Source organism: Hetaerina americana, unplaced genomic scaffold (assembly GCF_022747635.1).
Source record: "Hetaerina americana unplaced genomic scaffold, ioHetAmer1.1.p SCAF_30, whole genome shotgun sequence".
In the NCBI taxonomy this organism is placed as follows: Eukaryota; Metazoa; Arthropoda; class Insecta; order Odonata; family Calopterygidae; genus Hetaerina; species Hetaerina americana.
The window spans coordinates 3,030,836-3,048,076 of record NW_027286875.1 but is presented as its reverse complement, the minus strand read 5'-3'; the positions used below and the strand labels follow the sequence as shown (position 1 = coordinate 3,048,076).

Here is a 17,241-nt window from a genome sequence, read left to right as displayed (position 1 = left end):
CTTCACGTACAATCGTTGACTGATTATATTCATTTAAGTATGTTGAATTAGTGATTAACATTCAGTAATTATGTATCATAACGTTATATTATACTCCATAATTCTTTCCACCATGTTCAGGAAAAAAAATTTTTTATTGCCTGTAATCAATGGGGCACTGACTATGAGCATATGCCCAAGTGAAGCATGTAATACCAAAGAGAAATATTGGAAAATATTAAATATAATAACACACCTTAATTGGTTTAACATGGATATTTTTCAGTATAATGAGACACACATAATATATTAGTTCTAAACAAATGGTTTGGCCATTAGACTGTGGTTTTAAGAAATATAAAATGAAAACTTTAATAAAATCTTACCAATATGAAAAAGTATTCAAAATTGCTTCAATCGCTTTAGAGTATGAGCTTTAATATAAATATTTATGGATCTATGTCAGTTTGAAAAGAAAAAAACACAATGATTTTCCAATGCAACAATTTCAGTGTAAAAATCATTCGCCTTGACCAGGATCCCAGTCAAGGCAAATGATTTATACATTCTGAAATTGTTACATCCACACTTAGCGGATGACTCCGATAAAAGTTATTGTCGCAGCATCTCCCGCAGTTTCTTGAAAAAAACACTGATTTTTAGCAAAAAGAGGTAAATTTTTAAAAGGCACAAATTAGCAAAATACTTTTTTCCGTTTGATATAAATAACTACCCGTATGAGTGATTGTGGGTGAAATCTGATGAATCATGGGCACAATGTTAGTTCATCAAACAACTATTTGATTTTATTATTTTTTATCACATATTAGATGGATCATATTATTTAACCTCAAATTATTTATTCCCATTCTCTTAAACTGATATATTTCCTTTTGAATTCAAAGTAAAAGGCAAAATACTTTTTCATAAGGTATGGGTAGTGTACAACACATTGTGTCTACAATGAATTCTGTGATTTCCATTTCTGTTTGGGGCATGGTGATGCATTGGTTTTTTGAGCAAAGTGTAAGATGTGTGACATGATTTCTCTTTTCAACTTCCCTCTTTGAAGCATCTATAACCATAAAATGCAGTTTAGGTAGGTTTAACAGATTGTGAACACTTATTTTCAGTTATGCAATCTGTTTGAAAGTCGTAGCGATTGGCTGTAAATCCCAGGTGTATATCAATTCAGTACCACCTTTGCTCATTTTGTGATGAGATTGAAGAAGAAAAAGGGTGAGGTTGAGAAGAAGAATGCCATTTTACTGTTTTACTCCAGGAACTGTACCACCACAGTAAAGTACCTTATTTTCCTTAATTGATTGCAGAGAGGGTAGACTTAGAAAGTAAATTTTCAATAACGATATTACCACATTGGCACTTTCATCCGGGGCCAGACCAATGGTACTTTTATCTCGCAAATTGTCACAAGTTCTTTAAACAGGTGCTACACAGAAGCTTTGAATAGGATATTATACTTGATATTTACTTACTAGTACAGCCAATTACAATAATGAAAATGATTTAAAACAAAGGTAGAATACCAGTGATTCTACCAAGATGACATGGAGGGCACCAAAAAACTTGAGGACTGTGGAATTTATATTCAATAGAAGAAAAAAGAATTCAATTTAAGGCTTGAAAATATGAACTACTAAGAAATTCTGTTAATAAGAATATTGAACAGTATAAAAGGTCTGATCACCAATATTAACAAGATATGAAGATACTGGCATTTTTATTTTTAAAAACAATAAATAAACAGTTGTACATCTTCGGATATATTCCAAAATATTAACAGATGATTTTTAAGCATTTCTTCTCCATATATAATTATGTCCGTACACACACAAGTATTTATAAATGCACATGAATAACCCAAAGAGGACTTCTCAGACATTAGCGATCATGCGCTTGCAGAAGCAACTGCATTTCATCATACTGAAAATAGAGAAAGATGCATGCTCATTAAAATTATCAGTGTTCTAAATAACAAAAGACCACAAATATGAAATAACTCAACCAGATAAAAAATGACCATACTTCCTGCTTCTTAGCAGCCTGCTGCTCCAGAAGTGAGTCAGTTATGCGAGCAAATCTCTGACGAAGAGCTTGGTTCTCGGGTGCTAAAGACTCAGCCTCTTGCGCAGCTTGGAGTTGCTTGCTAAGCTCGTCTAACTCTCGCCCAAGAGAAGACCAACGCAGGGCAAGGGAAGCTGAAAGATAATGCGAAGAAACTTTTGAAACTGGAGTTTCACTATTTAACATTCACCACTCATTTCATGAAGAAAATGTTTGGTGGTTAGCTTCCCACATATTTTTAACCACATTGATTCAATTTTGAAATGGCAAATTTAGAGAATTTATTAACCTAACTAAAAATGAACTGAACTGATTAATGTTTGCTCTGGGATATAACCAGTAAATCTTAAAAAGTAACCCTTGGCTATGAAAACCAGTATGGACCAGACACAAAATTAATTTCAATGCATGTAAAACTCATAAGTTAGTATCACATGAATTTTACATGCTGCTGGGCTCAGCATGAGATAAACTTCATCTTCATCTGTCAAACAAGCCTTCAAGGTAGATTACTGAGGTTATTTTTATAACAAAAGAAAATTTGCCATTAATCGACTATAAGTACTACCAACTGCCTTTTATAAATTTAGGATTATGTTGCAATTTTTCTAGAATGCTAACTTTCATTATGGCCGACAAAATAAATGTTAATTTCTGCCATGAAATACATAAGCTAGAATAGTCTACCCATTCAATGACATTGGAATGATAGTAATTTTTTTCACTTTGGGTATCATTTATTTTGATACTGGATAGGAAGTAAGGAAAGTACCTAAGATTGTTAATTAAGAAGGTGACCAAGTAGCACCGACAGTTTCGGAAACATTTTCATCAAGTCATGAATCACATAACAATTTAAACTCATAATTTATGCTCAGTAGTCAATTTTACTTGTTGTCAGTATTTTTACCATTACTCCATCATATGAGAGCAAGATTAATGAATTTCTAAATACACACACTAATGAAATTATTGGCTGTTCATATATTTTTTTTAACACAGCTCAGGCTATGTAACAGTGTCCTACAATAAGTAGATTCATTTTCAACTACACATGTAGAATAGTTAATCAATTTCAAGCATTACAGACAGGTCTGCTATCTAGCCAACAGAAATCACTGGTCTTCCAGGTTTTACAGATAATACATATTTGGAATTTTCCAGGGCATTTTACATTTTTATAACAATTTTATTTCTGGAGAAATATCGGTCATGGGTGAATAATTATTACTGCAGGCCTCAGACATGGAAATAAATGGTTAGTTGTCTCATTGTGATATCAGATACACAACATAATACCCTGCTGTAAGCTGTAAACATGTAAAGAATATCAAATACACCATCCTGTTTGGTGTGGTGGCTAGCATACTGGCCTCCCACCCAGAGGGCCCAGGTTTCAACCCTGGAGACAGCAGATCTTTTTCAGTGGTATCCTGATCCCTATTTGGGGTGCTTTGCGGAGAGCACTTTGAGTGAGTGCATGCCATCGATCAGATAGGACGTTAAACTGTGGACCCCTTGGTGCCTTTTGTTAAGAATACACTGATATACCACCAGGTTCCTATCCACATTTTCTCATTTCCCATCCATCCCCAATAGCTCAAATGATCCCAGCTGTCGCTTGCCTCCCTAAAACTATTACTACAATCCTGATTGAAAATGCTCTAACAATAACAAATTATTGACAGTTGACTCTCCTTTCCTGGAACATGAATTTCCCGGAAAATTACATCTATATTATAAGAAAATAGTTTTTCATTAAATTGACTCATTGAAAAAAATGTGTCCACAGTGGTGAGGACAGTGCCATTAAAAATTTATAATCGTCAATGCTCAAACATAAAGCCGACCAATTGCTCATGAGCAAAACAAAATCTTTTGTTGACAACTGTATGGCTCAGGAATGAATTTAATATTTCAACTAAGTAACAAATACCAAATTCATAGAGATACCACAATTTATGGAAAGAAACAAAAATATTGAGAGAAAATAAGAAACGTTTACATCCCTTATTTTCACTTGAAGCATGAACCACAGCCTCAACTTGTGAAATCTCAATGGAGAGTCAAGTAGGCTTAGGGATAAGAAGGACATAAAATGTCTGGATAGGAATCAGTCTTCTCTCTCTCCAACAGCTCTAAAAATAACAGGCGAGGTACTTTCCTATGTAAAATGAGTCAAATACCAATTTTACCAGAACTTCCATCATTTTTTCCTGCATGGAAAAAATGCTGTAAATATTTAAAGTACTGCATCTTCACTCACGCTAATCACTGTAATTAGAGTTTTCTCCCTGACTTCTCATTCCATTTCCAGTTTTATGCATTATATTATTAATTATCAGCACCTTGTTTCCCATTTAGTCATCCACCCTTGAATAGCAAATACTACAGATAAACAGGAGGCTACTGACCTTCAAACTTTGTCTGATATCATTACTTGTAAACAATTAGCTGAACGCTACAGATTTTTTAATGATGAGGCTTACACTACACATTTTGAATAATAAAAATTATAGAGCTGTACCAACCTTTAGAAATACTTTTTGATGGAGAGCTTGCAGAAGGGCTTTTCAGGTCCTTACTTTTGGCTTTTGGACTGGACATCAGGTCTCTCCTTAGAGGTTCTGGATTTGAACCAACACTCCCACTAGCCTTTTCAAAGATATCATCCCTCCCTCCTTGTGAGGGACTAAACATTTCTTTGGTAAACTGTGTAACTAATGGCACAGGTGAACCTCTGGTGTTTTGTTGCATAGAATCCTGGAGAAAAAAACAAGGCTCTCAAAATCAAATAGTTAACAAGTTTATCCTCAACAATTCTAAAAGTCTTCAGTGGCATTAAAGTATTTTGAAACACACAACATTCCCTGGTGAACAATGATTTAAATGATGATGCCAATTTTCAAGAGATAGCGATCTGTCTAGAAGCAGACTTAATTCTGGAATTATCCTCTTCAGGTCATGCATTTAGGGGAAAGGAAGTATGTAAATTAACTAGTACACATCCAAGATGACATTAGACAAAACACAACAAGCCATCAATAAAGCAATATAAGCCCAGAATTTTGTTAAACAGGTAAAAATGACCTTTTTGTTTTATCTTTTCAATAATTAAATTAAAATTACTTCAACAGTAATGTCTTTTTAGGACCCCTCAATGAAAAGTTAACTTAGTACTACATGTCTTTTAGAACAATCAAGTATCAATGAGTCATCACAAGTAGCACTCTACAATAATTCATTGTATTTAATCCCAAGGACTGTATGCCATCTTGGGACATGTAGTGTTTCAGGAATATATCCATGACCGACGCAATTAAACTATAACCACAGGCACCTATATTTGCCATGCTATAACACACAGGAGTGTCACAGATAACTTCAGTATAATTGCTAATATATCATTGAATACAAGGTTTGTTCAAAAAGTATCGCAAATTTTGAATTTTCACGTGTTACGTGGCGATATGTTGGTGCTTATGTCTCTCACAAATGCTGAAAAGTTCAGCCATTTTGAATGTTCAGTTAATTGTTGACAGCTGTTTTGCTAGGTGGTGTTTTGGCTTGTCTTTGATTTTTGCATGATCCTAAAAATGGATCAAAGAATCAGTATCAAATTTTATGTGAAAAACAAACTTAACTGCGTGGATGCATTCCGAATGTTGACTGTGGCATATGGAGAAGTTACCTTGGACCAAAGCAACGTTTATCGGTGGCACAAAATGTTCTCAGAGGGCCAGGAGGATTTGAACGACGAAGAGCGTGCCAGATGCCCAAGCACGTCAAAAACAGATGAAAACATTGATGAAGTGAAGAAAATAGTATTGGCCAATTGTTAAATCACCATTAGAAAAGTTGCTGAGGACCTAAACATATTGATTGGCTCGATTGGCCATTCGATTTTCACCAATGATTCGGGCATGACACAGGTCGCCGCAAAATTCATGCCATAATAGCAAAATTTTGACCAAAAACAGCAACGAATTAACATTGCTAATGAGGTTGTCCGTGACGACCCAATTTTTCTTAAGAGGGTCATAACTGGTGACGAATCATGGGTTTATGGTTATGACGTGGAAACTAAAGCTCAATCATCCCTATGGAGGCTGCAGCACGAGCCAAGACCGAAAAGAGCTCGCCAAGTTCTGTCGAATGTGAAAGTTTTGCTTGCAGTTTTCTCCAATTGTAGGGGCGTGGTGCATAATGAGTTCTTGCCACAGGGTAGAAGGGTATATAAGGAATATTAGCCGCAAGTTATGTGCAATTGGCGCGAAGCAATCCGCCACAAACGCCCGGATTTGTGAAAGAACAAAATTTGGCTTTTGCACCATGAAAACGCCCCTGCTCACACATCGTTACTTGTGCGCGAATGTTTGGCCAAAAACAACGCACTAATGATGTCGCAGTCACCGTATTCCCCAGATATGGCCCTTAGTGACTTTTTCCGGTTCCCGAAACTGAAGAGGCCCATGAAACGACAACACTACGCTACAATTGACGAGATAAAGACTGCATCAAAGGGGGAGCTGAACAAGATTGCAAAAAATGATTATTTGAAGTGCCTTGAGGATTTGAAAAAAACGTTGGTGCAAGTGTATAAAATCTAATGGGCATTACTTGGAAGGGGACAAAATAGATATGAATAAATAAATAATTTTTGAAAAAACACAAAAGTCACGATACTTTTTGAACAGACCTCGTACACATTTTGTTAATGCACTACATACACTTAAAATATCCACCCTTTCATCCACATGCAAAAACAATAAGATCCTTTAATGAAAGCGATATTTCACCATTTAAATAAAAGCTGTGCAGATACCACACTTGAATGCTCATAGGTACTGTTGAAAGTTTCTGGCACATGTACAGAAACCAGACTTTGGGGTGAAGAGGGAGCATGGTGAAAGAGACAATTGAACCTACTCTTCAGCCCCTTTCCTCCCTTGCACTTTCATGAGCATTTTCATGCATTGAAGTGCTAGAAACTTTCAACCAAGATATCAGATGCCAGCCACATGTAGTAAGTAAGATGGCAGCCTGATGCTGCACTTGTCAGCATGGTCTGTGACTGCAGAATAGTGAAAACAGTAACTCACTGTTCCAAAGGTGGAATATGAGTTGTGGCTATCGACAGCTGAAATTCGACTTGTTCCTTCCTCTTCAATGTCGTCAAGGAGTGTGTTTCCTCCCTCTTCGTCATCATCTTCATCATCATCCTCGTCGTCATCCATCTCAAGATGGCCCCTCCTCTCCATGCCTCCTTTCTCTTCTTCAATGCCCTCCTCCTCTGAATCACTAACGGCACCCCCAAAGATATCATCCTCCGCTGAAAGAGGTTCAACGTTAATTTAAATGATTGAAAAATGTATTTTCCTTTTCACTGATCTTATGCAAAGTTCAAAGTATTAACTCTAAAAATCAATACTTGAGACAAAAAGCAAACTTACTTTGGAAACTAAAACATTTTAAACTCTGGAAATTCAGCCATGGAACTGACCAACATTATCAATAAATTCCGTAACAAATTTAGTCCTGGATTAGATGGTAACCCAGGGATGGTCATAATAAGGTCATCTAATACAATTTAAGATCAGCTGTTATTCTAAATTAATGATTCCCTAAAAATTGAAATTTTCCCAAGCCCTCTTCTGCCAAAGGCTAAGGTTTCAAAATGGCGATGAATTCTTATAGACAAATATCCCTCTTGAACCAGTAGGGGAAAATATCTGAAATAGTTTTCTATCATCGCCTAGTATCATATCTTGAAACATATGACCTATTATCTGCATCTCAACATGGATTTAAAAAAAATACTTAACTTCCTAAAACCCAATTTAAACAAGCCCAGCCTAACTTATTTCACTCTTAAAAACAAAGTTTCCACCACAATCTCAGTAGATGCAACAGGTTTTAGCATTCCCCAAAATTCCATTACCCAATTTCTGGGAGTTATCCTGCATGGAAACATGTCTTGGGAGGAACAAATTTTCAAATTACTTAGAAAGTTAGGTTCCCTACGATTCCTCTTTTGAAATATTAGATATTCCGTAACGTTAGAGGCCCTTCTATACTATATATTTACCATGATGAATTTTATTCGTGTTACTTTTAGTATCCTTTCCTGGGGTTCCTCTCCTCATGAGGGCCATCTTCAAAATCCAAAAGAGGATTATGCGTATTATGAGCAATGCTCCTTGCGGTGCACCATGTAAACCTATCTTCAAAAGACTTGGTTTATTACCAGTACCTCGCATATATAAATGTTATGTCATCTTATATGCAAAGGGTAATATTTCTAAGTGCAAGTCCAACAACGATTACCATAGTCACTATACAAGAACCTGCAATCACCTGCACCAGCCATTTGTCAGAACACACAATACTGGTCAAGGGCCCAAAGCAATTGGCTTAAGGTTATTCTATAAACTTGAAAAACTAAGCTTCAAAAACTTAAACCCCAAGAAATCAAATATGAAACAAAAGTACCTATTTCCAAGAAAATGCTGTTCAACCTATTAAAAGTAATAAGTTCTATTCTGTAAATGAATACCTGGAATTGTAACTACACACCAATTCCGGCTTAACTGAATAACATGTAAATATATAAGTGTATATTACATGTATGTGTGTGTGTGTGTGCATATATATTGTATTTCTTTCAAAATTGTGAAGTTTATATTTGACGTTTCTTATATTTGTGTACGTATGAATAAGCAATGAATCTACGAACACATAAATACATTATTATTATTAAGGCCAACATCATTTCCCTTCCCTGGACCAAATGTACTTCTTAATTCAGTACAAGTTCTGTTGGATTAACGTTGATTTATGCATTCTCTGCATCACTCACAAAAACCTGTCAAGTCAACAAACTATCATCATTACACAAATGAAATTTGCAACAGTGGAAAAGAAGACAAAAAGTTCCGTCTTCTTTTATGATGTCAATTCACCTGTGCCAGATTTTCATGTAAAGATGACTGTGGGAGCCTTGCTTCCTCATCTGCTGGGCAAGCTAGGTACCTGCCACAGTGGGTGGAGCCATCTAGTTACTAGGATTCAATTCCCATTTGCATCTACCATAATTTTATGAAACAAATAATGGAGGCAGTTTTCCAGTGCCATTCTCAAGTCTTTTTAATGTGACAACACCACTAATTGGCCACCATTCTACTGCCTAAAATTCTTTTTAAAAGTATATTACTGATGAGCTGGCACTGCATTGACCACCTTTTGCCTCACGCCCATTCTTTTATCTAGCTAGTAATGGCAGCACTACCAGGAGCATTTATCATTGCTTCCACCGGCAAGTGGGCATTGGAGCATTTAAGTCCTTCAGACATATTAAGGAGTTCTAACCCGCAAATGGAGGGGAACTTGTGATGAGAGTTAACAAATATATCATGACTCCATGTCGTAAGTTTCACTTACCAACATCCATGCTATGCTGATTGCTTGTCTCCAATGATGTATCTCCATCTTTTCTTCTCCCATCTGCATCATCTTCTATACCTGGACCATCTTCAGCCTCCATCTTTTCAACTCCTCCAGATGTTCCAGTATGACCGCCCCTATATCGGGATCCACTACCACTTCTGCCTCTACCAGCAGCACTACCATTCTGTGCGGAAGCTTTCAGATTCCCGTCTGTCCCCTCAGCTTCCTCCCCATCATCTTTGTCCGCTGAAGAAGGAGGAATGTCACTTGCCAAAGAAGCTGCTCCATTATTCTCAGAGATTCCGCCTCCAACACCACTCTCAACTTCATCTTCATTTGCAATGATTTCCCATTTGACACTAACAGCATCATTATCCACCCGAAGAAGCCGCTTTACTTCCTTCTCTATCTCAGGAGCTTCAACATACTAGAGGAAAATCAATACTTAACATTATCCTATCCTCATTCATTGTTGATAATAGAAGTTTATGAAAACAACTGGGAGTTCAAATGTTGTACATTAATTAAAATACACCAACCAACATCTAGAGTGTTGTACGTATTCACTGAGGCACAAGTTTATGAACAACTGCATTCACCGTCTACACACCAAATCAAAAAACTGATAACCACTTTGAAACTTACCTTTTTCTTAAGGGTTTTTCTGAATCTTCTTTTTCTTACATTCTTCAGGGGAGGAGCCAATCCGTGAGGCCAAAGAAATTTCCGGTCCACTTTGTTCGGATCTTTTTTCTTTCCTTTCGACGATGTGGCTTCCCCAGCTCCATCACCATCAGGACCATCCTTGCCCTTGTCTTCATCGTCTTCCTCTTTACAGATCAAAAGCTATCGGGAAGACGAAATCATTTGGTTCTCAATTTGTCGTTATCATTGCAGAAATGTAGGATAAAATGTAATTTAATGCTTACTTGGCATACATCTGCTGTTTTGTAAAAGCTCTTTCCGTCAATTGTCTTCAGAGACTCCATAACAGTAGGGAAGTCCATTACCTAATTAGAATGAATAGAATTACGCACTGATTATGAATCGTAATACTAGAGGAAATATTACACCAGATTAAAGGGCACACTCACTTTCGCAGTCATTAGCCAATGATCTAGCCTGACTTCACCATATCTCATGTCATTTTCCATTTTTATGCTAAAACGCTCTTTCAAACCCATGTAACCGCTGCGTATTACTTCACGAAGAACTTTAGACGGTTCCTTAAATGAAGGTTAAGAAGATACATTCATTACGCACCAATAATATCAAGTTGAAACAGAAGAAATATGACGTAACTTTACTTACTGGAGGAAGTCTCAAGATGAACTGACTTTCTAGTTCTGCCGGTGGCTCAATTTCACGTTTAGGTTCAGGATTCCTATTCATTTTTATTAACTCTTCAGCTGGTTCGGATCAAGAAGAAAAATAATTCCACTCAGACACACGTCTGATTCAGTTTAAATAGGAAGAACGGTAAAATTGTCCAAAACTAATAAGGATAGATGAAAGACCCATAAAGCTCGAGTGAAACTATCGCAAAAAATTAACACAGAACTTCGGTGTCAACACTACATCCCCTATCTTCCACCTCCAATAATCCCAATCAAGTACAGCAGTGACACTCAACGTGAAAAATTGGAACAGCCGATGAGACGAAGATCGTGTGAGCGTCGGGTCGATTGAGACACACTCCGTTCGTATTTTACCAGTTAACATACCCGTGAATGCCCAAGAAAGCTATCATTACTTTAATTTTTTTGAAGATTAGGCTGCAATCTTTTGCTTACTTTAGATTGCTTGAAATACATTGCAATTAATTCTTCCTATCAGACATACGATCCGTTATATTGCATAAATTGTTCAATCCTGATGTAAAAATTAGTCACCAGTACTTGTCGAAAACTGTGAATGCACAACAAAACAAACGATGGTGAATACATGTCAATAAATTACAGAAAATTAGCTCTAGCATGTGATACTGGTTAAAACTTGATTCGTTCTATCTATATTTTAACCATTAAGTAATCAGATTTCCCCCCCGAAGTTTTCAATTACTCAATAACCTATATTGGATATCATTGACGTAACTATATCTGCCAAAATTTTGGTACAAAAACTGGTACTTATTTTCTTGGCCACATAGTAACAGAACTATTTGACCATTAACTGGTTCAAAAATGGGATATCGGGACTTATAACTCCAATATTGAAAACAAAATTGGAGGCAGGATACTGGGCAACGTTAAAAGCAGAGATTCTTAAAAAGTTGATCTGCCTGAATGCTTAAGAAACAGGATTCAAGGTCTGAAGGACTAGCCTTATCAAAACGGTATTATATGTTTACCAGAAGCCAGAGGAAAGCATTATGTGCAACTGCAAGAGTCACTTAACCTGAAATGTCCTGCAGATACTTAGCAAGATGTAGCAGTTGCTGAATACATGTATATGTGCCCGATAAGTTCCTTTTTCAAACTCCTTGATTCATGGAGATAATTGATACATTAATATTGAGATACAAGACTGTGTATCATGATATAGATAGTGTACTTATACATTGCATTGCTGGTCTGGGCATGTACTGGGCTGTCTAGTATGCATACTTGTAGCCAGTTATGATTTTTGCATTCTCATTATTTTTTTAAAACCAAACCCTTATTTTCAGCTGCTGGCCACGCTTAATCTAGCCATTTCTTTTAACAGCCAGACATGATTTTTAGTCTTTGTCTTTTTGATTTTTAGTCTTTGTCTTTTTGATTTTTAGAATCATGTCTTTTTGAAAATCCAGTGAGGACACTAGAATCCCTATTAAACTAATTATTTGAGACTGGTAGAGTGCCTCTTAGCATCAACGATCTCCAGAGCTTTAAACAGCCTACTGCCCTGAATCAAATGCAACTCAACCTGATGCAATTCAAATGATATATGTATACATACATAAAACCATCAACACAGTAATCAAGTCGAAGGCTAGTTTGGTAGAGTTCACCCAGTACTAAGCCCGACAGCATGTGAAATTCACACATCAGGGTAGGGGGGGACAGTTCCTTTCCCTGTTCTGGTTTCCCAGGAAGATCTGGTATCCAAAACATCACACAGCTTGGGTGGAGCTGGGAGTGCCGGACCCTATGGACAGTAGTCCAACGCTCTACCTCTGGACTACCGCAACCCCACAATATGTATATATATGGATTAAAAAATGTCAGTAAATTCTGTATCATGATATATACATGTATTTCATCATACAGAATTTTTAAATCCACATATAATATATATAATTAATATGCATATATAAATAATTTATAAAAATATTGATGATATAGAAACACTCACACGAGCAGTATAATATTTAGACGGCACAATAGAACACAAATAAAATAGTAACACTTAAAAGGACACTCACATTGTTGATTGTTTGAGCTTTCAGCCTTTTTCAAGTAAGAGCCGAGTGTCCTTTTAAGTGCTACTATTTTATTTGTGTTCTACTGTGCTGTCTAAATATTATATATGCATGTGTATATATATATATATATAACTAATGTAAATATATTTTTAAATGACTGAATTATGCATCATGATATAAATATATATATATATTTTTCAACATTAACTGTTATTTTTAAAACCATTTTCTACTGGGAAAGCTAATGAAAGATATAGACATTTATAAAGCCGAGGAAATCCACTCTGTTCTTAGTCATGCAGATGTGGAAACTAATATTTTTCTGAGTTCTTGGAAAAATAGGCAAAGGCACTGGTTCCCCCAAAAAAATTATAAAAATATATACGAAGAGGGAGCTGCTAAAGAGTAAGGAGCTTAAGTCAGTAATTTCAAAGAAGCAACCTCTTGACAGCACCATGCAATGTATATCAAGAAGAAGCAATAATAGAAGCACAAGAATTGGGCATCAGAGGTGAATAGCAAAGAAATGAACATGTGTCCGTTTACAGATGTGTGGAAGCACCAATAAGTTACTCTGAAGGCTAGCAACCAAGTACTTCGGGAATATAATGAGTATCATTAAGAAGAAAACTGAATCTTAGGGTGGAAGAGAGAAGCTGAAGACATATCACCATTTGGAGAGCGGAACTTAGGAAAATGAAATCCTTCATCCACCTGGGTAGCAATATCATGTGGGATCGAAAATATTCAACTTATTATATCAACTCATACTATCAAGTATAAAACAGTTCAAGCTAAGAAGGTATTAAGGAAAAAGAGATAACTACTATGCTCAAAGAGCCTGAGGTTGCAAACAAGGAATCAGTTTATGATTCGAAAAGTAAATAGTAGAGAAGTATAGAAAAGGATATTTTGGAAAACTATATGGCAAAGGAGAACTAGATGGATTGAACACACCTTGAGGCACAATGGTTTTGTTAGAAACGCATTTGATCGGAAAATTGAAGGCAAGAGCTCATTATAGAAACCAATAGATATCAATAAGAAAAATTAAGGACGCAAACCAGAAAATCAATGACAAGGTGGGGGAATTAACAATGAATAGAGAAGAATGGAGGACTGCAGTCAACAAATCTTAGGATTGAAATACTTATGATACATCAGAAAAGAAAAGGTTCAGCAGATAACTTCAGAGTCTAAGGGAACAGGTTATACATCTCAACTAAGTGCTGAGAATAACTTGGGAGGAAGTGAAAACTTTGTACCATAAGACCTTAACAATGAATAAAAAATTAAAGTAAATGTCTTCAAGATGAAATGCCACAGAGAACTCTTTTCCCATTCAGTCAATACAAACTGTTGAGTTTTGCAAGTTGTCTTGTGCCAAAATGAAGTATAGCAGAAGTTCAATTGCTACCTCAACAATGAAGACTTGATTTGAGAGTAGAAGTGGATAGGGAACACTGAGGTATATTTGATACTAAACATAGAATGCATCAATTATAGATGAATCCATTACTACATTTCACTGAGATTCATAAAATCTCTGGAAATAGCTTAGCATTATTTTATCAAATAAAGAAATAAGAAAAACAAACCTTTTTTATGATATATTAAAAATGTTAACAAACAACTTGACACTACCCACTAGAGTATTCTTTGAGTTCCAGCAAACATGACACAAAATATCCTTAAATCCAACTCTATATGTGACAATAACTCATTTATAAGAGCTACAGACTTTCTACCACCCTTAATTCCATCTAAAATGCCTACTCTTTTCCTTCCTCAACCCTGCATATTACTCCTTTCAGCATCAGATTGCCTCTCATTACCTCATGTAACCACTTATTCTACCTTCTTCAAATGACTATGAACATCTATCTCTTCTCCTCTATCATGCCTAGAACTTAGCTAGCTATCCTTTCAGTCCATTTTATATTGTTCATTAATACATGTTGAAATTCTCCAATCAATACTTGTAGTATCCAAGTCACACAAACTTCGGAACTTTTCACTTGTTTTCTTTACTTCAAATACCTGCCATGTCCGTACAACTCTGCTCACCCTCCTTAAAAACACTTTGTTAGTAGCTGAACTGCTCTACCAGTTCCAGTTCATATCCCTAAACTTGAATGTTTATGTTAGCTTTCCTGTTTCATCGGAATCACATTACCTTCATTTTCTTGTGATAAATTTTCATTCTATAATTATCACACTGATTCTGCAATGTGCAAAGTATTTATTGTGACCCTTCAGCTGGCTGTTAAACCAAGATTGGATCATCTGCAAATCTGATTTGATAAGTTCTCCATATACTTTCACTCCAGCCCTTCTCATGCCACACTTCACACCACATTTCTTCCCCATATACATTGAAAAGAAGAGATGATAGTGGATATCCCTGCCTAGGCTAGCTCACCATTTGCGACCTGACCCTGAGCGTCCCGAGACGTGAATAGGATATAGATCAGTTACCTATCCCTCTATTCTACTTATATATTCTGCTAAATGCACATCAATAAGAGGGTGGTTCCAGAAGTACCCAGCCTCACCTAGAGATGGCAGTAGCTGTTTGAAAAATAACACTGTATTAGAAAGTATGTAAATTATAAAGCATATGTTTCAAATTTCAAGATGCCATGCCGTTTAGTATTTGTTTGGAAGCCATCAATAGCAAACGTTTTCAGTGAATTTGTGAAAATGGAGAAAATTGGTCATTGTTATGTGATACAATACTTTTATTTGAAAGGCCTCAGCCCAACCAATATAAAAGCTGAACTGGATTCTACTCTGGGTGAGTCTGCTCCTTTGTTTACAACAGTAAAATATTGGGTAGCAGAGTTTAAACAAGGCTGCATGAGCTATCAAATTGAGCATCACATTGGTTGACCAAATGAAGCGGCAACTCCAAAAATGGTGAAGAAAATCCACAAAGTGATCTCGATGATCCTCGACTGAAAGTGCACGAGCTAGCAGACATTTCAAGAAATGCAGTACATTGCATATTCACTGAAAATTTGGACATGAGAAAGCTGTGTGCAAGATGGGTGCCCTGTATGCTCAAACTCAAGCAAAACCGGTGTCGTGAAGATGTTTCAATTGAGTGTTTAGCAAACTTTCACAGCAACAAATCAGAATTTTTGCGATTGATGAAACGCGGGTCCATTAATTCACACCCGAGACAAAATAACAATCAAAAAAATGGATTCAAAAGGGAGAACCGGCTCCTGGAGACGGACCCTGTATACTACTTCTGAAAATCAACCAATTTGATATCTGCTTCACCATCACCATAACAGAAGTCTTCCCAAAATCAGTGGGAAACATTAGGTGAGAACCATTGAGTTCGTACACATTTGGCTCCAACCATCCAAGCTAAATCCACTTGGGTAGAATTTCCTCCTCTCAGTCCTCAAAATCTAAAGACTTCCAAGTGATGTTCAATACCATTCCAAGGAGATATCTCCTATAAATTCTCCAATCACCTTCTTACTCTACTCAAATTGGCCTTTTACTCACCCTTTACTCTCTGCAAAATCATAGCTAATTGCAAAGACAAACAGGAAATACTTTTTAATTCAGGCATCTATTAACTAAAATGTGATACTTGCAACACCTTTTATGTTGGTCAAACTGAGAGGAATGTGAGGCCAAAGAGCATGCCAGGTGTCACAAAAATCAAAACTCCAATTTCTTCATCACAAAATGCCTCCTAGATTTGAAACACAATGGCAATGTTATCCCCGAAATACTGCATATCCTCCCAAAAGGATTAAAAATAAATGCTCTCCAACAAACATGATTAGAAGGCAGACCACAAAGCGATTCTTTGTAACAAGCATTCATCCTTCCTCCTCTCTTCCAAGAAACTGACCTTGAAGGAAAACAAATCCCACCATTCAACGTACCTGTTTGCCCTTACCCCTCCCATTCCCCTGATCTCACCCAATGCCCAGCCATAACCAAGGTACCGTCTTTTTCCTTCCCTTACCTGAATAACCCCAACCCCCACCTTCCCTTCTACATAGCCACCCTTCTCTCTGTCCTGAGTATTTCAGCTTCATGTAAACTAAATTTGTACCTGATAATGCCAAAAGTTAGTGAAATTCATTGTATCTAAAAATGAAGTTTGTGGAAAATTACTAACTCCTTTAATATGGACATCACCCAATGCCATGAAGTGAAGCCTGAAAGCATACACTTTATCTAAATACAATCATTCTTCTCCATGTGACAAATATGTTATAACTGTTGAAACATACAGGGTCGCACCCAAAAGTGGTAGGACTGATTTTCTCTGGCGCGAACGGAGCGGTGGCACA

The 17,241-nt window shown here is 36.5% G+C and overlaps 1 protein-coding gene across 1 annotated transcript; it reads right to left on the bottom strand.

The window, feature by feature from the left end:
• Positions 1-1,714: 1,714 nt before the first annotated feature.
• On the bottom strand, positions 1,715-11,092 carry Taf7 (TATA-box binding protein associated factor 7). Its single transcript, XM_071588898.1, has 9 exons — positions 10,822-11,092; positions 10,605-10,736; positions 10,440-10,520; positions 10,156-10,356; positions 9,505-9,937; positions 7,167-7,396; positions 4,596-4,827; positions 2,026-2,198; positions 1,715-1,923 (listed from the first exon to the last, which is right to left on the bottom strand). Exons 1-9 carry the CDS (start codon positions 10,900-10,902, stop codon positions 1,882-1,884), a joined length of 1,605 nt encoding a protein of 534 aa, XP_071444999.1. The 5' UTR covers positions 10,903-11,092; the 3' UTR covers positions 1,715-1,881.
• Between the last annotated feature and the right edge of the window lie 6,149 nt (positions 11,093-17,241).